Here is a 16,412-nt window from a genome sequence, read left to right as displayed (position 1 = left end):
TAGTTGCATAGAATATCACCATGCTGTAACATTTCATCATTTAAACAAACAAAAAAAAAATTATAAAAGTTTGCCTGAATTGAATGTACAAGAATATGTTGAACACATCAGTGCAAAAGGATTTGAGAATTTACATGAGTTAACAAAAAAAAAAAAAAATCACTTAAAAAGCAATCATATATATATATTTATAAACTGAAGGTTTGTTTTTGTTTCCAACTGCATCCCACCACCACCACCACCCCCTGGAACCACCCCAGCTCCACCGCCCAGGACACCCCGTGCTCCTCAGTTAAGCCCTTAAGGTAATTCCCATGTCTCACTTGTCCCAGTGCCAGCCCGGCATCGCTCTCTCCTCTCAGCCATACAGTAAGGAATGAATATCAGCAGCTTCAAAATGAACCACAATGACTTCTGGTTTCCCCTCCCCCCCCCAATATAAATATATACTGTATATATTTTTAAGTTCTGCTGTACTTTACAAAAGAAGTCTCACTAGATGGCAGCGGTGCGGTTTGAGCGGTGCCAAATTTAACAGCTACAGGAAGTAAAAAATGGCGCATGCGTGAACCCGCCTGGCTACTGCTCATGGTAAAGAGAGTAAAGGAAAAAAAAAAAAAAGCAACATTCACAGCACATCAAGCCCAAAATAGTTTACACCTTCTACACGGAAGCATTATTAAAATTGATCTGGCTAGGTCATCCTTGCAGGAGAGGCTAAATAAGGCATGCGTTAGACAGTCATATCGTTGCTCACTTGGAAAGGAAAGAAAAAAAAGAAATCAGAACTGGAGTTCTAGAACCAAGAGTTCCAACCCTTAAATTTAGCAGGTCATATTGCCATCAGTCTCTCAGAAACTTAAAGCTCTAAAAAAGAAACGAGAAAGAGGTGCTAGTCAATGGTGGACCCCGCGAGCCGCCAGCCTGCAATCCACGCGCTCGCGGGAGGGGCGCGGCCGCCCCCGGGGCCAGCGCCACTCCTGCCCCCGCGGAGAGGGGGCGGCGTTTTAACTGCAGTGAGTGTTTGTGTAGCAGGTGGGGCGTTAAACCACCCGCCTGCTTTAGGCAAGCAATGGCTGGGTGCCCCCCAGCGCTCCCTGAGGCGCGGCAGGAAGGCCAGCGCCGTCCTCCGCGCAGCCGGGAGCGTTTGAATCCGTGGGACGCGCTTTGCCTCCGCGCCCCAACCGCTACGGCCAGGGGAGGGCTGAGCCTGCCCTCTCCCAGCAGGGCACGGGGAATACTTACATGATGAGCATTTTTAATTTGTGTTTCTCTGGCGTAAGTTTTTATCTTTGTGATTGTTTGTAGAATTGGTTTTCCTGGAGAAAGAAGTTGTAAAGAAACGCACCAAAATCAGCCACAAACACAGGGAAAATGTATGTTATTTGTACTTATCTGTACATAATTATATGCAATTATTTATACATCATTATTTCAACAGCATTTCCCTCTTCCTCTCTTTTAAGTGGCTGAAGACAATACAGCTTTCAGACATCATACTGTACCACAGTATTTATTTTCTAGCAAGATGTTGCTTTTCTTTCCTCCAGTGCTAGCAAACAACACACCAGTGTCCGTTACCATCCGTAATGGCACACACCATCAATCATATGTTCTGCCACCTCCCACAACCCCCCAGATTAACCCAAATAGTACTTTTTTCCTTAAAACACACTTACATTGGCCCAGCTGGTTCATCATCTGCAGCAAGAATCCCGATGCGATCCCGGAGAAACAAGGGAAGGAAAGAAAAAGAGAGTCAGTGTTTGCCCAGCACCGCGGCCGCACTGCGAGCAGCAAATCATCTATCTACAGCATCAAAGGCCATTCCAGTCGGGAGTGCAAGGAGTCATGGAGTTACTGTTCTGGATTCGGGTTTAATGGCAGGTATGTTGCTTCAATGGGTTTAGTTAACACTTGGAATGCTGGTCATGAAGGACTGCAACTGTAGCGGACAGATTGGTGCAACATGGTCAAGACTCATCTTGTCCCCAAGTTCCAGTGGTTCAATCTCATAAAAAATAGATGAGGAGACAAACCAACGGTTCGGTTGTAAAATCCTGCTGGTTGTTTGCTTGCATTGACTTTATTTTTCATATATATATTTCAATTTGTAAGCCATTTCTCCACTGCTCATGGGTAATTCCTGGTATACAGCTCAGAAGGGACATACCCCAAAACTCATTTTCCTCCATGGATGAAACCACCTCTGCCCTCCCCATTTTTCTCAATGTTTAATTAGAAGGGACCAGGTTAGGAGGAGGCTGAAGGGGAACACTCGATTCCAGCCCCAACTGTGGTCCCTGGGCAGCGCCACCCGATGTCACCAGGAAGAGTCAGGAGCTGTGACACCTCCAGAACACCGACAGCATCGTCCTGCCCATGTCCCTTGGCAAAAGACTGCTCTTAAGAATTGGGGGGGAAACATCTGCCAATGAGGAATGTTTGGCATTAACTCTTTCACGAGCAATTGGACTGTTTTTCGAATTCTCAAACACTGTATTTTCTCCCAGGCTGCAGTACAGAAGACAGAAATGCATTTGAACAGCAGTACAGAAACCAATCCTGGAAGTTAACATTCCCATAGGTGGATTTTGGGGGGGACCAATTCAGGCCCTGCTGGTTGGGGCACTCAAGAGTTGCTGTTCCCACCTTGTGCCAGAGGGATTTTTCATGGGAAGTCTTTGAGAAACTCTCAGCAGGATTCCACAAGGGTGCTTAGTGCACATGAAGCAGTTATGGAAATTACAGTCTTACAGTGTAGGCATCCGCATGAGCACACGCCAGGAGTAATGTCGGGAAAAGGGGACATTACTCCACCTGGACCTTCAAGGCAACGGAGAGGCAAAGCCACCGCTAGCACAGACAGTGACCGGAACAAAAAATACTCCAAAAAATAAAGAACTAACCACAAACCAAGAGCTTTACAGCCAAAATAACAGACTAGCGACACACCGGTGTCCACAGAGTTCCATTACCAGCAACAGTAACTATCGGACACGGTACAGAGAACTGGGACTAGGAAGGACAGCCAGACATCAATGTGCTGTTGTATATACAGTGAGATATACAGAGACACATCAGGTACTGAAACACAAAGCACAGCAGAGGAAATCTACGGCTTCCTTCCACAAACATCTTTTGGGAATCGAAAGATCTGAAAGCAGGCCGAGCTCCGCGCTCCGGGCCGGACGAGCCCCGGGCCCCAAACCCAGCGCTGCCCCCCGAGACTCCTCTCGGCTCTGACAAACACCATCGACAGCTTTGGGAGTTTGTTTGGCTGGACTTCAGCAATATCGAACTGCACCGTGGAGATCTCGCTAGAAAAATAACCGTTCTCCCTTCTCTGCTCAAATATTTAAATGCCCATTTCAGATCAGGAGGTTTGTGTTTGGAGAAAAAAAAGAAAAAAAAAAAAAAAAAGAAGAAGTTTCACATTTATGAAGGCTGCCATCAGGTGTTTTCCTAACAGAGACCCAACAAAAAAGCCTACTGGAATACTTAGTGATGGTGGATCCCCACCACTCGTCCCTGTCCCATCTACGCCTAAACAGAGAGAAAAAGACCGAGGAAGATTCCTCGGTGCGTCGCTATCCTGGTGAGCCAGTAACTGCTGGAAAAGCATCCCCAGTACAGTACAGACAGAGACCGAACCCTCAGCGAAACCAGGGGGCAACAGAACAACAGAAAAACCAGTACAAAATCAGACTAAAGAAAAGATTAAAAACAGCAAACTGAAATCCAAATTAGTTGTGAACGTGAATGAGGAAGTTTTAAGAGTGTTAACGTCATGACTTGTGCGTTGTATAGACTGAAGCGGAGGTTAAACAAACTCCAAAGCATGCAGAGCTCTCACTTACCACCGTTTTTTAAGGGTATGATGCAATTGAAGGGGGGAAAAAAAAAAAAAGAAGTCATAGTAACCGACAAGATCAATATAACTCAAAGCTTTATGCCAAAGCCCTGCGCTGGTTCAGTAACACCAATGGCACGGACAGCCCAGCTGGCACCACCAGCGGCCACGCTAAACCCCTCCTGCAGGGATCCCCTCTGCGAGCTGGAGGGCATCTGCAGGCTCCAAAAACCCCACTGTTTAGAGAATGCAGCGACAAACCCCCCCACAGCCAGGCCCTTCCTGTGGGTGTGGGATGACCAGCTTAGTGGTGCCCCCAAAATCACACATTTCTGAACCAGAAGGGCAGAACTGCTGCTTGTCTTTAACACGTGATCAGTCCTTGTGGGCAAAAATATCTGGGTATTAAAACTGGGAGGTGATGACAAGCAGATCTCCCTTAGCTCCTCCACTTACTGGCATTAGGGGAATGTGCTTTGTGCCCCCCTCCCCTCTGCATTTCCTTACAGCCTTAATTTATACGGCATTTTAGATGTTGCTCAGTTTCTTCTACTGCCTTTGGGAAGCTACAGGGTTTATTTTTAATAGCAACTTAATCTTGGGTAGCATCTTGTGACTGGAGGAAGTTAAAAATGAAACACTAACAGGTTCTTCCAGCACTTAGATTCCAATTTTTGCATCTGAAGGGATTCTGTGTCTCGGCTCGTGCTTTAACACTTGCTAAGAATCAATCACAGAGTAATTTAGGTTGGAAAGACCTTAAAGTCCATCTCATTCCACCCTCCTGCCATGGGCAGGGACACCTTCCACTATCCCAGGTTGCTCCAAGCCCTGTCCAAACTGACCTTGGATACTTCCAGGGATGGGGCAGCCACAGCTCCTCTGAGCCATTAGAAACCTCAGAGAGGAGTGGAGAGCAGTAGCTCCAGGGACAGTTCTGATCTTATGCCTTCCTGCACGGACCACCACTGAGCTGGAGCCTTGTTAATCCCCTGCTGCTGCTCAGTTTAAGCTCAGATGCTCAGAAGGAGCAGCCAGAGCCTGGGACAGCCTGTGTTACAATACAGCCCCTGTGCTGGTCGATTCCCACTGGGATCCAACAATGCTGCTGGGAATAGCTGATGGCTATAGCCTCACTATGCACATGCCTCACAATTTCCTCCCCCTGATAAATTTTAGGTGTGGGAGAGAAAGATGTGGATAATAGGGGGAAAAAAAAAAATCACAAAAATCAACTTATTACAAGGTAAAACCATTGCAGTGCAAACAGTTTGTTTCTTTTAATTACTTACAGTAATAGCAGGAACAGGGAAAGTCAAGAAAAAAACAAAAGAGGGTTAGAAAGAATGTGGGGATATGGATGGAGCTTCTGCAGAGCCAGGAGGAAGTTTATGGGAAGTCTTTGGATTAGGCTGAGAAATGAGAGGGGAAGAATGAAAAGGGACACGTTATAACCCAGTCACCTCATGGCTTTGGACTAAAGATCATGAACGTGGGTTTTCAAGTAAAAACTGCTCCCATTCCTACAGGGAATGTAGCCAGGGAGTTTTTACTTTCTACTTACCCCGGAAAACACCCTTTAAACCAGCGGCTTTACTAATTTTAGGCTATTTGTTCCAACAACAGTAGGAAACCCTCTGACTTTAGACACCTTTGCTAGACCACGTTCAGGTCCCGATGGCTGATCTCCCTCTATCGACACCAAGCAGCTCAAGCGGGACCCCAAGGAATGAAGCCACTCGCTTCCCTTCCTGGTGCCGGGCAGCCCCGGGCGCTCCCGCTGGGAGCAGTGCCAGCAGCCCCTGCGGAACCGCTCCCGCCGTGCATCCAGCCACATGCCAGGCTCATGCAGCTCTGTCCCAAAAGCCACGGAAGCTGCACGTTCTCTGCCTGCGCTGGATTTTCCAGCCCCTGGCTGATCTCTGGGAACAGGATGTGAGCCGGATGTTGCTTTACCACACGTAAAGCAAGTCACAACTCACATTTTGAATGGATGCGGGACTGAAGCGCAGTCTACCCTCCCTTCCTCCTTCCAGCTCGGGATTTGGGTGTGAGGGGGTTCACAGGTTCACCCTGGGAGGTGAGAACCCCTAATCCACGGGCACCACAGCAGACCCCGTGCCAGGCATCCCCCGATGCCATCTTTGCACTGTTTTGGTGGAAATAGGGATTTCACAGGTGTAAAGTTCCTTTGAGCAGCAGGAATAAGAATCGACTCACAAATCTGAGTTCTGAGAAGGAGGAAATATTAGCAAAGGAGCTCCTGAGCAGCCCTGGCCTGAGGCACAGAAAGCAATTCACCGGAACACAGAAAGCAAGGTCCATGCAAAACCAACACCTGCAGTCAGGAAATGCCAAAGTTAAACGACTGGCCCTGCTCTTCCAGACACAGGGAACACATTTTCCATTGGGGAAGGGTCTTGTAACGCCGGCCCTTGATCCCCCCAAACTCTGAAACCTCAGTGGCCTCGCTCCACAGTGAACAGAGAACTCCAGCTGTACCCAGGGTATCTGTCACCCTCCCAGCCCCCAGGGAGGGGCAGCTGGGACACTGAGCCAGGGCAGGTGGAGCCTACAGAACCTGGAGATGGGAATTAATTCAACTGTCTGTTTGGGCTGGCCAGGCAGAGTCCGCAGGCACTTTTGGAGCATCCCAAATACCCGGGAAGTCTCTCACCCCAAGAGAACATTTTTCTCCAAGTAGTCACATCCCCCAGTGCTAACTGGACACTGCTGTTCAGCACCAGGCTGGTCTCACCCAGGGGCTGACAGCACACCCTGAACACTGACATCTGTGTAGGCTGAACTGAGCCAGCCCTAAAAACACCTGGACAAGGCATAAGGAGAGCTCATTGTGGGCACCTGAAGCTCCCATCAGGATCCAAGACAGCACAGCTCAGCTGCATCCACCCTGCACTGCCCCCGCCAGGAGCTGAGGGTGCTTCAGCTGTCTCTTGAGTAGCTCCTCCAGCTCCAAAAGCCTCTGATTGTCCACCATACAGGGCAAGTGACCACATTTAGCATTTGTTTTTCTGCCAAATGTTTAAAACAATCCTTTCAAGGCAGCCTGAATGAGCCATCTTTGCACTAGTCTGTGCAGAAATTCCCACTCCTGAGATCTTCTCGGAGGATCCCTGAGTGGGGGTGGGAGGCACCTGTGGTGGGGGGACACCACAGGTACAACACCTGCACCCCAACAGTCCAGTCCCTTACAGGGAGCAGCCATCTCATCTGCAGGAGTCATCCTGCAGCAGCAGGACATGCCCAGCCCAGCAATAACGATCCAGTGGGCAGGGCTCCCAAGTGGCCATCCATCCTCAGACCTGGCTGCGGGAGCTGGACTGCTGCTGCCTGCCGTGGCACAGCTCAGGAAGGACATCAGGGAAACCTGGTGACCAAGGAAGGCCCAGAGGTGCCACTGGAAGATGGGGTGATGGGGGTGGAATAGGAAGGAATCTCAGTGTCTAAATCTGGAGTGGACCAAGGAGAAAAGGGCACAAACAGCTCAGTCATTGCTGTAGCAGCTTCACGTGAAGCTCTGCCAGGACCACAACCCCTAAATCCGAGCACATCACACCCAAAACTACAGAGACCTGAGCAGCCATTGAGAAGGATCCCGGCTGCTGCCCCCGTGCTGGGAGGGGATGTGCTGTCTGGCCTGATCCCGTGCCCAGGCTGCTGCTCAGCCAGGGGCTCCCTGCCGTCGCTGCTCTGGCTCACTGCGGCACGCGGAGGAGGAGGAGAAGGTGTGATCTGGGAAGCGGGGAGTTGAAATTCCAAACGCTAAGCAGGCCACTCCGTTCCAACATTAACTTTGGCATTTCGTAACCATGTCTCGAAAATAATAAAATGAAGGATGACCGACTCAGACATCCACGTGTGGGAATCAGCAGGCTCCTGGCGATTTCCCACGTGTGCATTCGCGAGTGCCCCACTGGCGGGGCCCTTCCCACCACAGCACCACGGGAAGCTTCAATGCAAGAGTATCCAAGGAATGCAGGACTCAAGTCAGCGTTACGCCAATTGTGTCCCTTCAACCAGGCAAACCTAAAGCACAGGTACGGACTGTGACATCCAGCACGGATTTTGTCCCTAGGGAAGGTGGACAGGGGGAACATCTGTCCATCTGTCCCCCCCTCCGGAGGTGTGTCACTCTCCAGGGCTCTGGCTTAGCTGCCCAACAAAGCCATGTAGTAACCTGAGTTCCTGGGCTCATCATCCTGGACAACTCCATGGGAGATGATGGGCCTGGATCCCTTGGGCATCTGAGGAATGACCAGACCAGCCAGGAAAACTCAGCCTTGGCATCAAACGGGCAGTGAGCTCTGCACCTCCAGCATTCCCACACCTCCACAGTGGCTGTGCTGCAATGTGGTCAAGTCAAAGCCAATTCCTGGGGGATTCAGTCCATTTGGGGCTTCTTGCAGGGAATGCTGACATATCAAATTACTTAGACCTTGTTTGGGTCCTTGTGAAACTTCACCAAATGAAATTCTGAACGCAGGGGACTCTGAAGAGCCACCAACACGGAGTGGAGGTGCAAGAGAACATTCAGACTGTCTTTTGCAAGTTTTCCGGGCTGGCTGGGGCTGCTCTGAGGCCAGGCTGTGGGCAGCACAAAGCCCTCGGTGCCTGGGAAGCTGTTAGTTATGCACAGGAACATGCACTGCAGTTTCACTGCTTGGCTGCACACCCAGAGCAGTCTCCACACATGCTCTGTAAGCAGTTAGTAAGTGCTACTCAGTGGTTACGACCAGAAGCTGGTTTGCTCTAGGTAGGCACTACTTCAGCCAGTTTTGGTGTTCCACAGGAGTGATCCGAGCCCAGCCATTCCCCCCGCTGTTACCATTTGTTATCTGTGTCACCAGCTTCTCTCCTCGTGCTCTGAGACACGTGAGGCCCCGTGAAGGTGGCGCTGCCCCCACTTCCCACACGGATCCCTGTCTCACATCTCTATTCCCATCCTAAGGGCAAACACCCCCTGTGCTGGGATCAGTCCCTCATGCAGCTCCACGACAGCGTGTCCCAGCTGCCTTGGGAATCATCTCCCACTCAGAGGGCCTGGCCTGCCCAGGAAGGTGCTGAGGGCTCAGTGCTGCCTGTACTGGTCCCTCCATGGGCTGTGAAGCACCTGCTCCATTGCTTGGACATCTCATGTTCCTACAGCATGATGAGGTTCCAGCTGCTCCTCCCAAGGAGTCCTTGGGGAGGTTCCTGTTACACACTGTAGTAAGCAGCTAGGAGCGCATTAAAGCCTCTGTTCTCAGTGTGGTTCTTGCAAATACTCAGCCTCAAACTGCCCCTTCCCCAGCCTCTAAAGAGGAAGGTGGGCAGAAGAAGCCCAAAGATGAAAGTTACTATTTTTATGTACCAAACACAGTTTAACTAGTTATTGCTACCATCAAACCTGATAATAAAAGCCTAATCTTTATAAAATCTAACTCAGTGACTATGACTACTAGATATGGTTTCCAGAGCATTCCTTAAATACAAATTCAGCTACACAGCAGAGTAAGAGCTCTCCCCCACCCCTCTGAACTCTGTGAACATTTCAGTTTTGAAGTATCTGCAGTCCCAATCCCTTGAAATGTAATGATTCCTTAGTTTTAAATATAGTGTTTCCTTACAGAACCTGCCCAGTGTCTGACCTGGACGCCACATGGAAGAGGGAGTTGCTACCCGTCATGGAGCAGTGGCTTCCAGCTCTCCCCCTGTGCTGCCCTGCACTCCTTAGGGCCCTCAGGCAGGATTTCCCAGGGCTACCACAGCAGGAAAGCAATGGGAGCACCAGATCCCTCGTGCAACAAAAGCTTTTCAGAGATATTAATAACCCCCCTCCCACCCCGTGGTCTGAGATCTCTGGAAAATCCAATGTTGTGACCCTCTGGGCTTTTATGTCTGGAGAAGGAACAGATGAGAAAGCAAAGAGCTTGGAGCCGGACAAACTGGGCTGCTGGTCCTTCCTGCCCCAAGGCCCCACTCCATTGTGCTCCCATGGGTTCTCTTCCCTCGTTCCTCGTGCTCCGTGCTCAGTGGCGGCGCTGGGCAGACTTACCGTCCGGCACCTCGTCCGGCCGCTTCCTCTTCTCGTAGATAACTATGATGACCACGAGGATGACGATCTCTGCCAGGATGCCCAGGAAGGGCCACAGCGGGGCCAGGTGGCTGCGCACACGCAGGATGGTCGTGACCGACACGGAGCCCACCTGGTTGGTGGCGTTGCACTGGTACTCGCCGGGGTCCTCGTTGATCTGCAGGTTTGTGATGCTGAGCTCGGTGTAGTTCTCCTTGTTGGAAATAAAGAACCTGCCGGAGGAGTTGTTGATGTCCTGGTGAAAGGAGAAGGGTGGGAAAGAGCAAGAGCCTTTGGTTTGTGTGCCATGGAACTGGAAGAGCTTGGAGGCAGAAGCCCGCAGCTGGTGTTTATTCTCTCTCTAAAGGGAGCTGTGCTTCAAAACACCACCAAAAAACACCCCACACGTCACCACCACCTCTGACCACTCGCACATGTGCACATGGGCACATACAGCACCATCCCATACGAATCTGAGCTCACGCTTGACTGTGAACAATCAGCCCATCCTGTTATTTGCTTAACATTTTTTACTCAGCCATCCCTCCAATTGCTGCCTCTCTGGCAGGTCATATAGCGACAGAAAGCCCAACTTCCAGCTTCTCTTCTGCTATTCCACTGCTGGTCACATTTTCCTGCTCACTGCAGCAGTTGCTACATGGAAAAAATATGCTCACTTGAACACTAATAGGGATCACTGCCACCTCCTCATGCTGAGTCTTGTGAGCTCAACCAGTAAAACTGGAAAACTTGGGAGGAATTTATAGCCAAATGCAGATTTAAATCATATTTCATAACTCAGATTTTGCAGTCTGTAGGAGATATCCTGAATGCTGGACTGATCAGCAGTGCCATGAGCAGCTGTGTTCACACCCCAATACCATAAACATGCATCTTTTATCCATCCATCCCCACTGCTGCCTTCAGCTCACTGACTGATCAGGCTTTTGAGGAGCTGCATTTTGAGGCACCTTCAGTAGCACATCCCTAAAGCCACAGTGCTGCTTTCCCTAATTCCAGGGATTTGGGCAGGTGGGTGAGTGCCTGGCCCCCGCTCCTCTTACCTCAAACACCCCGTTGACCTTCTTGCGCCAGACCCACTCGGGGTGGGGGAAGCCCACGGACTTGCAGTACATGAGGGCCTCCTGCCCCTCGTTCTTGTTCTCACTCCGCTTGTGCCCGGTGATGTCGGGAGTGGCTACAAAACAAGGGAGCAGCTTGTCAGTGCAAAGAGAGTTATTTCAGTCATACAGACAAAAAACAGGTCTTCCAGCTCCCTGGAAGCCATTCCTTTCCCACACTGAGCCTGTTCTTTGGGAGGAAAAATCGAGATTTTATTTCTGTGTTTATCAGAGCAGCCCTAAAACCTCACGAGAGATTAGGCTGGATCAGTGCAGCGCCTGAGCTGAACCTTGGCTGGAGCAGATGGTTCTGGGGCCGCAGTGACCACCTTTAAAGCCCTCCAGCCCACTAATTACAGCACACGTGGCCTGCTGTGTGATGGCAGGACACTGATCGGATAATCCAGTCAAAGGCCAGCCTGGGTGCTCCAGGAAGAGACCCCCAAGCACCAGAATTCCTTCCAAAGAGAGTTCCTTTCCCCACTAGCAAGTCCCCCCTGCAGACAGGTACAGGGGGAGCACCTGCAGCTGAAATAATGGAGCGGATTTCACGGCTCTGATCAAAGTGAACAAAACATCTTGTGCTACCAGACATCAGCTGAACCTGCTCGTCCCAAAAATTACAACTCCTTGGGAAATTGCTTAGCAAGCTGAAGCGCTTAGTATTGTCATATTTCAAAGGCAAGGGGTTTGAAATGCAGGAAGCATCCCGTGCCTTGGATCCTCCTTAGCAGCAATGCAGCTGATTAACTGTGCTTCTCACAACATTATCAGAATCAGCTGCTGAAGAACAAAAAAGGATGTAAGAACACCAGAGCTACGGTGCTCCTGAGCCTCTGTGTCCACCTGCAAAGATGCCACAGGAGACATCCATCGACCCAGGCATTCTCCAAGCGCCTGTGGAAATTCCAACAGGATTCCCAATACACCCCTGAGCTCTGCAGGAGTTCTGACTAAAGGATGAAGCTAAGACAGGTGCCAGAAAATTCATTACAGACAATGCCAACCATAACCACGATAGGTAAGAACAAGGCCAAGGACAAAATCAAGGGGTTTTATTTATCCTTAAGTGACACCTAAAAACGTATCCACATCAAACATGAGAATACTCTGAGAGACACAAAACCTGAACTGAATGAAGACACCAGATCCAAAAACAATTCTCTGGTCTTGTGCAAAAAAGCAGCTGCCAGGTACAGAAACCGAAGGCAGTGGGAAAGGCAAGGCCATTCCACACCACCTGTGCCTACGAGGGGCAGCGACACCCAGAGGAAATCAGGGGTTTGAGCTGGAGGTCTTCAAGCAGAAAATAAATGAGCTTTAGGGTCGTGTGTGCTGTGTGACCTCAGGACCCCAAGCACTGCCGTGCACCCGCAATGTCTGCAGCCCCAGGGAGGAAAATGGCACTTGTTCTGAATACTGATGGCTCAGGAAGGGAATTTCATCTCATGGCCTGCTGAAAGGTGCCAAGGAAGCTCTCCTTCAGGCAGCAGCTGGGTGAGCCCAGTGACCTCCCTGTGGTTTTTGCTTCCCTGAGGATGACAAGTAGGGGTCTTCTCCAGCCTCAGGAACACGAGAGGCCAGTGGGAGTGGAGCACAAGAGACATGTGGTGACAAGGCAGTGATCCCAGACCTGGGCTGCCAAAAGGGACTGGAAACGACCCCCAAGGGGAGAAGCAGCAACAAGATTCATCAGCTTGGAGCTGCAGCCCCACACAGGCTCCATTGCCAGCACTCGGTTTCCAGATCCATGCAGAGAAAAGGGGCCAGGGGAGGCAGAAAGCACAGCTGGCCCACTTTGTGTCAGCTGCTGGTTGGGAAAGAGGGAGGGAAAGGAAGAGGGAAGGCTTTCTAGGACACCTCAACCTGTACTGCAGGGTGACCTAGAGCTCTCCTACAGCCCACAGACAGCAACACTGTAAGGAGGGGCCATCTCCAAAGGGTTCTCCCAGCGGAGCACAAGTGCCAACAATACCTCCTGCTCCTGCCTGGCTCTGCTGGGACAGGGACTATTTCTGCAGGCAGTCAGAGGGGAGCTCCAGTGCAGCACTGATGATTCAGGGCATGGTGCTACCCAGCAAGACATCAGCACAGCATTTCATCTCCCAACCCGTGGGAAGTTGTGTCCTGCTCTCCCACCATCCCTGCAGCAAACCCCAGGCACAGAGCCGTGTCTTCCTGGGAAGCTTTTCAAGGCAGGTTTTGTTCAGGAAGGCTTTGGATTTCACTCCAGCTTTCAGGCAGCAGAATCCCCATCTCTGTTCAGAGGTGGACACAGCCTGCTCTGTCAGCTCCTGCACCACTGAAACCCAGGCACTGCTCCCGGAGAAACGGTTTGTAACTCCTGCACTGTGACACTGGAAAGGTACCCAAGGTTTCCTTGGAACAGCACATGGAAGAGCAAGAAGAGGCAGAGCTAATTTAAATTAACTGCTACCAAAAAGAAGGCAAAATAAACATGCATTTAGGGATTCTTGACACAGGAATAGGCAGCATTTTGATCGTTTTAAACCAAATCACAAGAGAAAGGAGGGTTTGTGCCAGAGTAAACACTGGGCTTCCATGCTCCAGGTCCCCAACAGGCACAAAACACACCGTGCAGCTGCTTTCTGAATGGTTTGCTTTCAATACAGACCTGAAAAAGGGGTTTTTGCCTTTTTACAGGGCACTTGATATATAGGAGGCATTCAGCCCTTAATTTCCAAGTATTTTAAAGCTATTTTACAGCACTACCAAAAAGGAGAGTTGAATTAATATGTGTAACACCTCCAAACCATGTCCCAGTTAACAAAACCCCTTCAAGTTTCCCATTAACAGACAAAATTAAAGCAAGGGCAAAAGCACCTAAAAATATTCCTGCAATAAAAAGTATGATGCCTTATGGGTCACCTATAAAATGGGCTCTGGAAGATTTGTTTCCCTGCATTATGATCCTAATCCATGTCTCTCTTTGTAGTCTGGGCACAGAGCGAAGACACCGAAGGCGCAGCGAGAAGGGAGAACATGATGTGGATCTTCTTGGATCACTCCAAGATCCAGCTCTGCCAAGAGTGTCCCATTTCTTGATTAATTTCTGCTACAGAGAAGAGGCTGCAGCAGAGGTTTCCTAAGACAGCCAGGAGTCCAGAGCCAAGATCTTCCCCAAGAGCAAGTGGGAGGAAGAGAAAGGTGCAAATTGAGTGAGCAGAGTCAGAGTCCCTTGACAAGGGAATGGCACAAAGGCCTCAGAGGAGGAGGAATGATACAGCTCTGGACATGGAGAAAAGGGAGCCTGGGATGGGCAGGCAGGGCAGAGAGAAGAGATGACCTCTCCGTTATGGTACATAATCCAGGATCTTCCTTGCTGTTTGTGCTACCCCTGGGCAGCCAGAGGGAACTGCAGGGACGTCCTTCCCCGGGCTCTCACGGCTGCTCTGCAGCAGACCAGACAGAAACCCATTTGCTCTTCCACCTTCCCCCGAGCTCTCAGTAAGAGCAGCAGCACTGCAGAGGCAGAATTCTTCAAGGCTGCTTTTCATTCCTCTTCTTTCTTTTAATCTTCGTTCTCCAGAGCTCCAACCTCCCAGCAGCACAGCACCAGCACTGCAGGGACTTCCACGGTGTGGCAACAGAGCAATGACAAACATCCCCTTCCAGGTGGGGAGAGGGGGCAAAGTGCCCCTTGGCCAGGGCCTGGCAGGGTCATCCCCACTGCTCCTGCTGGAATAACCTGCTTCCCTGCAGCACTCCCACAGAAAGGCTGGGAGAAGATCCCTATTCCAAGGCAGAACTTTCCCAGTAGCAGCATCTGCTCAGCCTGTTGTTTCAGGCTTAGAGCTGCACTCACGCAGTGCCCACAAGGCCCGGACGATCCCAGCAAGAACACTCAAAGCTGGATGAGGGAAGCCAGACCTGGAATTCCCAGAAGAGCGTGAGAGACTGCCATTAAACCCCAGTATTTCCAACTGCTGTTACACTACTGCCTCAGTAATGTTTTTACCAAGAGACAAAAATCACAGAATCCCAGAATGGGACAGAAAGGACCTTAAAGCTCATCCAAGTCCCATCCCCTGCCATGGGCAGGGACACCTTCCACTATCCCAGGTTGCTCCAAGCCCCACCCAGCACTTCCAGGGACATGTGGAGGCAAACAGGCAGCACTACATGGAAGGCAAACGGTGGTGGATATCCTGGGCTGCATCTGCCACGAGGCACTTGGTGAAGTCGTTCACAAGCTGTCACAAAGTCACTATTTTTGGCCCACGGGCATTTTCATATTCAGAACCATCTTCTCCCTGTGCATCCACAGATGAAACTGCACCACAATTACTGTGAGCAATTAAATTTGTGTTCAGCTGCTTAACCACAGATACCACCCCTGCAGGTAAGTATTAAATTACAGCATCTGCAGGGGCAAGCAAGAGTCACGTCTCACTGTCCATCACATCTGCTTTGTGCCTTAAATGCATCCCAATTTGTCACTCCCCAAGTTTCCAAGGAACAGGAGTCAGAAGGAAAGCATCTTTCCAGTTAAAAAGTGTCCATGTGCTCTGATTCCCAGTTTGCTTGGCAGAAAGCTTGAGCAGGTACCTCCCACCCCAGGGACCTTTGGAGAGATTCTACAGAGCTGGAAAAGGTCTTACTCTGTTTCCCAAAGTTACCTTTCCTGCCTCCAGAAGTGGTTTGACACCTAAAGCAGCCTAGAGAAGGAAGCAAGACCTTAAGATTTTAATTAAGATAATATTAGAAGATTTAGCAATTAGAGCAGAAGAATAGAATGAGATTTAAAAAAATAAAAAATAATTTAAAAAAAGGAAAATAACCCCCCTCCACCTGTGTACCTTGAACACCCAGATGAAGCTCACCAGAAGCACAGTGTGTTGAAATTCAAACTGCTCTAAGCAAGGCAGTAATAATTTTTAGAGATAAATACAGAATTATAACCACTAACAGCCCATTTCTGTGTGTTCACATCCCATACACTTGTTGGGAAAGAACTTTTAAATCATCAACACAGCAAATCAGTACAAGATCAGCCAGGATGGTTATTTATCTGGCACTATTCCCCTTCCCCAGGGGCCTGCATGGTCCCAGAGATGCTGCTCTGGGGAGAGAACAATGCTGTGAATTTGCCACATCACATACCCCAGTGAATTACTCTCAGATTCAGAAATTCCCAAAGCAGCTTTAGCTGAAATTACTGACTATTTACCAATTGCCTCCATATTGTGACCCAGTCACTGCTCTTTTGTTCAACAACTACAGCAAAACGTGACGCAAACCTTTCACGTTTTGCCATTTCTGTCCTAAATTTTAGGGTCCTAAAGATGCCAGAGGATGCACAAGGCAGAAAAGGTGTTGCAGCATCCCCTGAGTACACCACAAA

The 16,412-nt window shown here is 49.8% G+C and overlaps 1 protein-coding gene across 4 annotated transcripts in view; it reads right to left on the bottom strand.

Moving 5' to 3' along the window:
* Nucleotides 1-139: 139 nt before the first annotated feature.
* NPTN (neuroplastin) overlaps nt 140-16,412 on the bottom strand; it is a 46,061-nt gene continuing 29,788 nt past the window's right edge. For 2 of the 4 annotated variants that reach the window (XM_050309086.1, XM_050309090.1), the window contains 5 exons: nt 10,991-11,124; nt 9,909-10,182; nt 1,680-1,701; nt 1,246-1,319; nt 140-867 (listed from right to left, as the gene is read on the bottom strand). In XM_050309086.1, the coding sequence (XP_050165043.1) occupies nt 1,259-1,319; nt 1,680-1,701; nt 9,909-10,182; nt 10,991-11,124 (491 nt within the window). In that variant the 3' untranslated portion in view covers nt 140-867; nt 1,246-1,258. The remainder of the gene's footprint in view (nt 868-1,245; nt 1,320-1,679; nt 1,702-9,908; nt 10,183-10,990; nt 11,125-16,412) is intronic. The other 2 variants (XM_050309088.1, XM_050309089.1) reach the window with 2 other exon arrangements.

Source organism: Myiozetetes cayanensis, unplaced genomic scaffold, assembly GCF_022539395.1.
Source record: "Myiozetetes cayanensis isolate MyiCay16 unplaced genomic scaffold, myiCay2020 scf14, whole genome shotgun sequence".
NCBI classification, from domain to species: Eukaryota; Metazoa; Chordata; class Aves; order Passeriformes; family Tyrannidae; genus Myiozetetes; species Myiozetetes cayanensis.
This window is presented reverse-complemented; position numbering and strand designations above follow the sequence as displayed.